This window comes from Meleagris gallopavo, chromosome 19 (assembly GCF_000146605.3).
Source record: "Meleagris gallopavo isolate NT-WF06-2002-E0010 breed Aviagen turkey brand Nicholas breeding stock chromosome 19, Turkey_5.1, whole genome shotgun sequence".
Taxonomy (NCBI): Eukaryota; Metazoa; Chordata; class Aves; order Galliformes; family Phasianidae; genus Meleagris; species Meleagris gallopavo.
Window position 1 is genome coordinate 6,719,773 of NC_015029.2, and position 10,619 is coordinate 6,730,391.

Consider the following 10,619-nt stretch of genomic DNA (forward strand, 5'->3'; position numbering starts at 1 on the left):
TCCTCGAAGTGGGGTCGGGAGGGAGTTCTTCCTGTTTTAACTGGAAACCCTCATCCCGGGAAAACATTTCTTTAAAAAACAAATAAATAAATAAAAGAAACGGCTGAGATACTGCGCCCAGCCCACGCTGAGAGGGGGCCAACCGCCATCGCTTCAGTTTGGGCGGGAGCGGCGGCGCGGAAATCGTCCCACAGCGCAGCCCGTCCCGCAGCCCAGCCCCGCCTCTGTCTTCGCCTCAAGCTCCAGGCCGGGCTCGGCTCGCAATGGAGAAATACGAGGTGATGCCCCCGGTGCCCGGCGGAGTCCGTGTGCCTGTAGGCTGGCTGATTGCTGGCGCTCTGTCTGTGCCCCGCAGGTCCTGGAGCGGCTGCAGCCCGGGGCGTTGGGCACCGTGCTGGTAGCGGGACTGAAAGCGGAAAGAAGCGTGAAGGAGAGATTTGTAATTAAGCAGGTGAGAGGGCGGTTGCTAGGAAAACAAGACGCCGTCTGTGTGTTGCTCATCTCTGTGGCCCCTTCAGATAGCAACAGGTGAATGTGGTGGGCAGCTTGGCTGTTTGGTAAGCTTCTACCTCACACAGTGCTGTGCTTCTGGGAATGACCAGAATATTGAGAAAGCTTATCAAAATACAGACATAGAACTGCAAAAAGTAGGTCTATCCAGTGTGTTTTGTGCTGCTGCTTTGACAGTGCAGGAGGGCTGGCCCGCTGTCACACTCACTTGTAGCGGTCTTTCTGTACATATCCCAAAAACAAGACCATTCCAATCATAAGAGATTCAAATTATCATTTTAAACTTATGCCAATTCCTACTCAATTGTCAGTTCTAATCTCAGCAAGATCGTACTTCCTTGAAGTTTCATTTTCACTATATTACAACCTCAACTTTGTCTTCTGTTTGGTACAGGTTGAATGCATTGATGAAAATCAAGCAAATGAGGCCTTGAAGGAGGTATCTGCAATTCTTCTTCACTAGCTTCACATGCAAAGACCAAGCTCTTTAGCAGAACCATGTTTTGTCTGAGCATTAAGTATGTGAATAAGGGGCAGGACAATCTCAGGTGTTCTCCCTGCCCTCTGCTTGAGTTCAAGCCAGAATTTTTTATTAAATGTTCCTATATTTGAATGTGTAGATTCACAGTTACAAACAAAACTATAGGGTGCTAAGCTGAATTCCTGTTACCTTTTCCAACTGCAGCAAATAGGTTAAAGTAAGTGGAGTATATAGATTTTTTTCATCAGTATTTTTTTATTTATTCTATGCAGGCAATGGGTTTGCTAAAACTTCATCATTCAAACATCTGTGTTTACAAGGAATTGTTTGTGACTTGGGATAATGAGGTGAGAATTAACTAGGATTAGTTGTTGTTAATGTTGTAGGCATGTAGGTATGTTTGGGATCATTGGTGTAAGATAAAGGGTTGTTTAGTATGAAATTAACCTGTTTTTTTAATTTCTGAATAATCATGGTGAAAATTATGATTGGTGTCCATCATGTGGCAGTACTGCATGCTGGCTCTGATTTTGAAGTCGCTGCTGCTACTGTCCTGTTTTCTAATGCATACTTGATTTTGAGCTGCTTTTGTCCCATCTTCAGCAAACCTGTGTTAAAGAAAAAAAGCAAAACAAGAAAATTTCCACTTCTATAGAAAGGCAAAAATCCTGAGGTTTTATGCACAAACAAATAGCACTCAGATGAAATTCATGTTGGCTTTTATAGATGTATTTTTGACTTGACTTGTCCCATGTGGTTTCATATAAGAAACACTTGATAACATTTTGAACAACAGATGCTCTGTTTTTAATATAAATACTGTCTGCTTTGTGAGAAATTAAACATCTTGGGACGCCTTGGTATTGGTGAACATCACATCTACCATTTTGGCCAAGTCCTTGGTTTTATCTTTCTTACTGGATATGTCATTATCTGCAAGCAATTAGTCAATTTTGGTGTGATGTTTTATTACAGATATCATCTCTGTTCCTCTGTCTGGTAATGCAGCACTCAGGCCAAGTAGATCTTTCATCTCTGATCAAGACAAAAAGGCAGAAGCCAGAGAAAATAGCAGACATGGTAAAATGTACCGAAGAGGCACCGAGCTGAACTGACTGAATCTCACTGCATTTATATTTCTTCCTCTGTCTTTCTAAAAGTCATCCCTAAGACCTTCAAAGCACAGTGTTTTGCTGGAGGGTACTTTTAGAAGCTATCTTTGTCCTTAATCACAGCATTTCTTAATCAGGCATTTCTGTAACACTAACTCTTTGTGTAGCTTGTTCTCAAGCAATTACATCTTTCCCCATTTTACGTTTTTATCCATGAAAAATACAGATAATTGTTATTGCTGAACATACAGTTGTGTGATGAGCACGTTTATCTACCTGGAGAAAATGGTACTTCCCTATTGGTTGGACCTTACTTCAAACAATGGTATTCTCTTGTTGAATGTCTAATTTCTCTGTTATGTTATTCTGTCTATGTTATGCTTTCATGTATATACCTATCAACAGGTGGTGCTGAAATTTCTGGGACAGATGGTGGATGCTTTGTTTTATATACACAAGCAAAATATTTTCCACAGGTGAGCAGAAATCCCGTTCTCTTTGTTTGATGGGTCATACATTGTTCTTCATTCACTGTTCTGAGACTGTTGGCTCAGTACAGCTGCTCAATTATAAGTGAATTTTACTTTCTAATGTGCAAAGATGCTGGAAATGTGTAGTTATATATCATTAGAACCTGATTTCACATGCTGATGGAAAATATTTGTGTTGCAGAAATCTCAAGCCATCAAACATACTTGTGACTGGCGAAGCATCCTTCAAGCTTTATGACTTCAGTACAGAAACACTTATGACCGATGAATGGAAATGGAAAATAAGAGTAGAAGAAAGTAGATATGTCTTTTTGCTTTGCTTTGACAATACTTTTAAAAGATTCAGTTGTGGTAGATGTTTTTAATCTTTGGAGAAAAACAAGCCACGAAGTTATCTAGCTTTCCCCTCCTCCACATTATACTACTGTTCTTCATAAATATGAATAGAATATTCATGGTCAGTTGCCTGCAGCATTAACTGTGTTCACAATTGAAAACTATCTGTAAATCTCAAAGCTCCTCTGCAACAAATACAGTTGGAATCCTTTTTTAGCATGATATATATGCAGCAACATCTTGAAAAATCATTTATTAGTTGTAGTGTCTCTCTCATTCTGTTGCAGCATATCAACAGTAAAAAACAAACAAAAAAACAAACAAACAAACACAACTCTCTGCTACATGTCTCTATAACTTGTAGACATACAACTATTGCCTGCAGTTCATGCCTGCACAAGCAGCACTGTGCACATAGCACAATGTCAGCAATGTTACCTTGGGATTCTTATTTCAACAGATTGCAAATGTTGGATGGCTCCTGAAGCATTCAGTTTTTCTTTCAGTGATAAGTCTGACATCTGGTCTCTAGGATGCATCCTCCTTGACATGATGACCTGCTTTGTTTTGAATGTATGTAATAATGTTTTGTTATAGATTTAAAATATGAGCCCACTGCAGAGCATCTGTAACTGAGTGTGGGAGGGCTCTACTGTTACTGTACTATTTGCAGGCAGAAGAAATCACTTTGTTACTGCAGGATATAAGACGAGATTCCAGCCATCTTGAAAGAGTTCTGCCCCTAATGCAAAATGGAGATAGTTCTTTGCCTTTATTCCCAATTTTATCCATGATGCTACAGATCCAGCCCAGCATGAGACCCACATCAAAGTGAGTTCTTGATGCTTTCCCTTTGTGTCCTAAACCCCACCTACCTTCACCAAGACAGTTTGAAAGGATTTGAATCAAAGTTATTAAAAAAAAAAAAGAGAGAGAGAGACTTGGTGTTCCGCTTTTAGAAATGGGCATCCTGATTGTTGTCCTTGTTTTGGAGATTTGCATGGTAAAATCATACTGCAGGCAACACATTGCATTTTGAGAATGTATACATTTCAATATACAGTGGAATATTTTGGTATTGTATCCGTTCAAAATAGCCATTAAGTTAAAGCCCAAGTCTGGCTTGCTTACGGTTAGCTTTTTCATCAGCAGCTTCTAAGTAAATTCTGTAAGTTCTGTAAAATATGTATATATATCTATTCTTCAAACACTATTATTTAACTTTTATGCCAAAATGAAATGAAGCCTGTAGATCTTTCTCTGTAACTTACCAGATCTAATATATTGGTACTACTTTTGTCTCCCCTAACTCTAGGGATCTGATTGATGTGCCGTTTATTGGGGAATGCCTGATTGTTGCTGGTTCATCTTTAATAAAACACAGGAATTCTTTGCCTTCCTGTGTAATAGATATGTTCCTTAGGGGAGGAATCGGAAGTATTCTAGGTAATAAGGAAAATAAGACAAATTTAATATAATAGCTTTTTTTTTTATGTAGGAAAGAAACCAATATCTTTTCCAGTCAGCATGTATTCTACTTGAGAATGAATGATTTCATTTTATTTCAATTGAAACGGCATGTTCTTTAGTGGAAAAATCACTGTACAGCCTTGTCTGCAACCTGCTCAGTTTAGCAGCTGTTTGTACTGTGCATGTCAAATGGGGCCAGAAATAATTTCTCAGAAAACTTCAGAACCATGCTTACTTTGCCTATATACTGCCATGTTTGCCCGTTTATACCAACAAAAGATTCGCTCTGCTATTTTTTTTATGAGCAAGGATGAGCTTGTCTTAATGTAAAAGGCTACGTGAGTGACTTAAAGCCCCTAGCCCTGCCTTGATTCAATAATCTAACAGTTCCCCAAAATATGTGTGAAACACAGAGATCACTGAGATGGAAGATAACACGCTGCAATATTTAATGATTGATGTTTTAGGGAAGAAGGGCTTCCCTTTCAACAGTCACAAATTGCATTATTTCCATTTATGTGAATTTGTGTCTTGCACAAAAATAGATGAAGTTTGAGTGATTTTTGTCAGTTTTAAATGATGAGAAGAATTTCCTTTTTTTAACATAGAATTCATGCAGGCTTTCTGGGATGTAGAAGAAGCACAGATTAGAACCATGCAGCACCTCACCCGCTTAGTAGGGGATAAAAAGGGTAAGGTACTGCTGTGTTTATTCATGCTTTTCTTTCTTTACCTTTTGAGATAACCGGAAGAAGAAAAAAATCCCACAGCAATGGTAGTGAATGGTAGTGAAACTGCTCTCTTTCTGATCTTTTGAACGTGCTGTAACAGACCACTCACTGAGGTGATTGCATTGGTACTTGTTTGTAAAAGTACTTGTTGAAAACTAGAGGTATTTTATTGGGTAAGAAAAATGGGCATTGGAAACATAGTGATGTTTAAATTGGGAACTGAGTTGAATGGTCAAATTAACATTAATTGAGGAAGGTAATTCATATAATTAAAAAAAAACCAAAAAACAACAGAAGTGTTAATACCTGTAATTAGTAAGTGTAGGGAAACTGTTAGGTCAGGGCTTGAACTGTTTGAGCACCTGGTGAAGAGCTGTGGTTGCCCATGGAGCACAGGCAAATTGTTTGCGTCTGTCCTCCCCTGATGACCAGAAGGGGTGGACCCAGGGTGCAGCTCCTCTGGGCTCACATAAAGGCCAGGCACTGAAGGGAGAGCATTGCTTGGATCTGGGCTGCTTTGTGAGGAGGAGTGCTGTGCAGTCAGGGAGCCCGTTCACCACCTGGGTGAGTTTGGTTCTTTCTGTGTGTGTGAATACTGGCCTACCTGCAGATACTTTGCCTGCTTTTGCCAAGAATCTGCCAGAAGCAATTTTGCTTCTTATCAGCAGAACAATAAGGAAAGAACAACTTTTCTTCTTTTCTTAGAATTGTTTTCATCCTCAACACTCTTACTGAAGAAAAGTTTATTATTCTCTTTGGTTCAGCAATGTTTTGAAATATCTCATTGTTCGCAGGGACTCAAATTCATTTGAAACTGAAACACTCATGTTTTGAAGCTTAACCATCTTCTGAGTAATCTAAGCAACTGATTGTCTAACTGAATGTTATCTCAGGTTATTTTTCTTCCCTACAGCTCTACCCTGCCTGCTAGCGTTCACAGAATCGATTGCTTTTGCTATGAAGAGTCATATAGATTCTTTCAAGTTACAAGTAGAGGGTTGCAGATTATTGCTTGAAATTCTTAGTCAAGGTACAGTTATGAGACTTCCAATTAATGCTGGGTAATGCAGCCTATAGTGTTAAATGTAGGAGATGAAGTTTGAAATGGTTTCTGAAATATTCTTAGGGTCTAAATTTAAGGTAATGAAGAATTTATCCAGCTTTAATTCTCATGGACTTTCTTTAGAGTAGACATAAATCAATTCTGAGCTAAAGTGTAAATTTTAAATCCAGGATACTGGTTTTAGGTTGCTAAATCTGTTTCTTATTATGAGTAAGAGATTTTCAGTGCTTTGCTATTTGAATTTCAAAGCATAAAAGCACACACATCTTGCCTTCTCAGACTGTTCCTTCTGCCTTTTTCTTGGCAATGTACTGCTGTAATAACTGACTACTTCACAGGACTGAGAGTAATAAGAGTTATATTTCAAGAAAAAGAAAAGAATTTTAAATAACTTTAGGATTTGTTACGTGAAGAAATGCTGTTAGTTGAATGCTCTATTTAAGGAGAGAGCAGGAGGTTCAAACTTCATTCAAAGCCACTGAAATCCGTGTTATTCGAATGCCTGACAGCTCTAGAACAGGATGTGGTGGTGATTCTGGATGAGAATGTGACCAACTCTCTGTTAGAGACGGTGAGAAGGCACTCTGAAGGTGAAGAATTTCTTTCATTGATCTGCCCATTACTGATGATGATGTCAGCTGATGGTTGGTCCCTCTGTTGTTGATTTGTTTTTTTTGGGGGGGGGGAGAAGGAGGGGGTATATTCTTATTTTCCCACTTTTTTATGTAGTCAGATAAATGCAAAACTGATGAGATGTTTGTAGGCACATTGCAGTATCTGTTCAACATTCATCAGGACATTCATTCAGAAGAGTGTTTTGTTAGTAGACCAGGGATTTAGCAGAAGTGGGATAACCTACATAGGTTAACTTGTACAAAATGTCATGAAGGATCTACATCTATACAACTAAAGTTACTGAGTAATACCAAACTTCATATGTTGTGTCCAAACTCTGATTAGGTGATTTCCATTGAAGTTGCAAACACTTATGAGTGGAGGAATTCCTCCCCTCTCAGTTCTTTTTCTGTTCTGTCAATTGCAGATCTGTAAGGAAAATTGATTGGCTAAAATCTGTTTGAAAGAGTCACTTAAACTAAAGACTTTGCTTAAGTACATGACACTAAAGAATCCAATCTGTTTTCTTTTTTCTTGTGATATGTTTACTGTTTTTGTTATCACTGCTTAAATATGTTAGAGTTATCTGTTGTGAGGACAGTGAGCAGGATAAAGATGCTAGATTTCATAGTACTTCTTTTTGTGTGCCCTCTAGAGGTTGCTGCAGAAAATCTAAGGAAAGCTGGATTAATTGCAGATCTTCTGTCAATTTTACAAAACTTTACTCATAATGAGCAAATCTGCCACTCAAGCTGTGCAGTTCTCTGGAGCTTGGCTGTGAGTGGTAAGTGGAAGATATGCACACTAAAATATGAAATGCCCACCCTGTGGACTGTTTTCAATCCAAAATTGTTATTTTTGAAGGATTCCTGCTATGGTGTCCAAATATAATTTAAATGGCAGAGGAAACTGGTTCCTAGAGAAGTTCAGCTTTCTGCAATAGCCTGTATTATTTAGTAGTGCTGTAAAATTTGATTTGCACATTTTGAATTTGTTCCCTTTTGGTGCTAAAATAATGTGTTATTCCAGTGCCATCACCCATTAACGTTTTACTGATGTAATTTCACACATACTGTGCTCGTGACAGTATTACTTTGATTAAATAACTCAATGCTTTTCTTTTTTTGTTATGGTAATTTAGAGAACAACGTAGACCAAGTAATGCTGCAAAGTGCTGTCCCCATTATCATTGCGGTCATTCAAGAGCACCTCCAGAATGGAGCAGTTCTGAAGTCAGCTTGCTCGGCTTTGTGGGCACTGTCACTGCAAGGTTTGTTCTCCCAAGGTATTTTCATTGTCCCCTCTGCATGAGAAAGGCCAAATACTTCTGTCAGTTGGTTCTTGAAATACAGACTGCTTGTCCTCGGCATGCTCTGCAGGTGGCAGCAGAGTCAGAAACTTAGCCTCTTAATAAACCCCCTTGTGCTCACTTCCGTAATGAAGCTGTTTTGGAAGAGCCGTGGCAATTATGTAACTAGATACTGTTGATGCATGGCTACGGCAAGGATCCACAGCTACAACAGTTTATGTTGTGCAGAGCATCCTGCCTGGCCTCTCTCCTGAGATCAAGAATCCCACTTGTGTTACTCTGGTATGTGCTAGTATCATGGTGTCTGTGTATACATACAGGTTTTGTTTAGGGCTGTTTGCTTTGTAATTTCGCAATGTTTCAGATGGAAAAAGTAAAACATATCTCTTTCATCTCCATGCACACGAATGTATCTCTGCAATACTATGCTGTTTCTCCCACATGCAAGAATATTGCTGTATGTTTACATACTGCCCTGTGTTCCTACCATTATTTCCCCCAAGAAGAGATGAAAAAGGACCCACTGAGCAGTGCACTCTTCTCCTTTCTAGTGCCTACCAGTAGAATATGTTGAGTGTTTGGGACTCTGCATTCCTTTTAGCTTGGAGAGTGCAAGGAAATCCTGACATAAAAGATGTATTGAGTTTTTTTCCTAGGCTTCTAGAGGAACTTGCAGTAAGACTTTATTAGGCCTGTATTACTGTTATATGGACTTTCACACCCTTTCTTTCTTTTGATGCCTAGTTAGATGTCCTTTCAAAAACAGCAGACAGAAATTGAGATGAGTATTTAAAACATTAGTGTTCTATTTTATTTTTTTTAAAGGTTTTTTAACTGAAAGTGACTATGAGCCCACAACAGCGCTTCTGATGGATGCACTTAGGATGAACCTGGAAAAACCAATGCTGGTGAATAATACCTGCCTGGCATTAGCAAGCCTTCTAAGGCTATCTGGTAACACTGAACAATTAGTTTTTGTTAAATGCAAATCACCTCAGATGTAGACATTTCTGTGCAGTTCAAGAGCTCATAGTGGAATTGAGATTGTCATCTTCTCTGCTTTGTTAATCATTTCTTTCTTGCAGAACAGGGAAGGACAGTAAAACGAAGTGCAATTTTTTTCTTCTTGTGGATGTGGCATGCATGTCTGAGAAGCAGATCAGCACAGACTCATTGAGTTCTCACTTTATTTACACTATAAATGGGTAGAGCTCAGAGAAACAATAAATACGAAAATATTACCTCTGCTATGCAACATCATGCTGCATATATGGTTCTTTACTTGTCCAAATAATCTTCAGAATAGCTTGCAGGAAGTCTGATAAAAATGGACATGGCTTCCTGGAGAAATGTTACATGTGTGCTGTCAGAGGCAAGGGACCAGAAAGCAAACAGCACAGTCTGCAGCTCCCGGTTAGTCCAGCAACATTTGTTTCCCTTTCAGAAATAGCAGCTTTCAGATTTATAACAGATTCAAAAGGCAATGGAATAAACCTGATCAAGGATGCCTACCACTTCTACTGTGATGATCCACAAGTGGTGGAAAGTATCTGCGTGCTGATTAATGAGATGGTTCAATATGGTAAGACTGTGGTGTTATTTGTCCAATCTCTTCCCCCTCCCCAAAAAGAACAAACAGTGAAGAAGCAGTAGCTACTCAGGTAAATTAAATTTGCTCTCTGGGAAGACTTGCTATATATCTGATGAGGGAGGATGAATTGGAATTGTGACTTCATCCCATTCTTTGTCACTGAATAATTACAAATGCCCTTGTAAATGTACAAATGTTCTAACTTCACTTTGCATTCTATTTATGTCAACCTATTTCCTTTCTGCTCCCCTTTAGTCCCTGCTAAAACCACTGGCAATTATACTAGTAACCATAAATTACTCTTTTTATGTTCTAGATGACATAATGCTGGAAATGGTGTCACAGCAAATGGAAGAGCTGCTGTCTGAAATCAAAAGCCGGTTTCCATCTAGCATGGTACGTAGAAGTCACTGACAATAAAGGGTGCTTGCTTAATGTCACACTTTGTCATTCCAAATGCTGGAATTACGTACTGCAGAACTTCACAGAAGAACTGTTTGTATATGTGTGAACAGTGAGGTTGTACAAATACACTTCTGATAGTTCGCCTGAAGGGTTAAGTTAGATTCCAACACAGTCATATTAGGGAAAAACAAACTGTTGAAACACCAGAAACGGCTAACAGATTAAAAAAAAAGTTATTCAGGCTATTTAATGCGTTATTCTAAAATTTCCTTTACAATGGCTTGCTGTCACGTAGCCATCAATTAGAGAATTAGAAGCTGTCTTTTTTCCAGCAAGACAATGTAACTGGTTACTCTTATAACACTGTTTGTGGGGTTTTTTTGTTACGCATTTAATCTGCTTACATAAATTGTCTCAGACAGAAGCAAACAAACTTCTCCACTGTCTCCTGCAGGCACTGCCTGAAGCATATTAATGAAAGCTGAAGCTATAAGTTAATGTGTTA

The 10,619-nt window shown here is 38.8% G+C and overlaps 1 protein-coding gene across 3 annotated transcripts in view; it reads left to right on the forward strand.

The window, feature by feature from the left end:
- The first annotated feature begins 6 nt into the window (after positions 1 to 6).
- STKLD1 (serine/threonine kinase like domain containing 1) overlaps positions 7 to 10,619 on the forward strand; it is an 11,225-nt gene continuing 612 nt past the window's right edge. The window contains exons 1-18 of one of the 3 annotated variants that reach the window (XM_010720963.3): positions 7 to 278; positions 356 to 451; positions 905 to 949; positions 1,264 to 1,338; positions 1,967 to 2,071; positions 2,509 to 2,579; positions 2,776 to 2,891; positions 3,391 to 3,503; positions 3,604 to 3,761; positions 4,246 to 4,376; positions 5,009 to 5,092; positions 6,045 to 6,161; positions 6,704 to 6,838; positions 7,465 to 7,593; positions 7,951 to 8,079; positions 8,944 to 9,072; positions 9,563 to 9,700; positions 10,026 to 10,105. In XM_010720963.3, the coding sequence (XP_010719265.1) occupies positions 264 to 278; positions 356 to 451; positions 905 to 949; positions 1,264 to 1,338; positions 1,967 to 2,071; positions 2,509 to 2,579; positions 2,776 to 2,891; positions 3,391 to 3,503; positions 3,604 to 3,761; positions 4,246 to 4,376; positions 5,009 to 5,092; positions 6,045 to 6,161; positions 6,704 to 6,838; positions 7,465 to 7,593; positions 7,951 to 8,079; positions 8,944 to 9,072; positions 9,563 to 9,700; positions 10,026 to 10,105 (1,866 nt within the window). In that variant the 5' untranslated portion in view covers positions 7 to 263. The remainder of the gene's footprint in view (positions 279 to 355; positions 452 to 904; positions 950 to 1,263; positions 1,339 to 1,966; positions 2,072 to 2,508; positions 2,580 to 2,775; positions 2,892 to 3,390; positions 3,504 to 3,603; positions 3,762 to 4,245; positions 4,377 to 5,008; positions 5,093 to 6,044; positions 6,162 to 6,703; positions 6,839 to 7,464; positions 7,594 to 7,950; positions 8,080 to 8,943; positions 9,073 to 9,562; positions 9,701 to 10,025; positions 10,106 to 10,619) is intronic. The other 2 variants (XM_031556222.1, XM_019621492.2) reach the window with 2 other exon arrangements.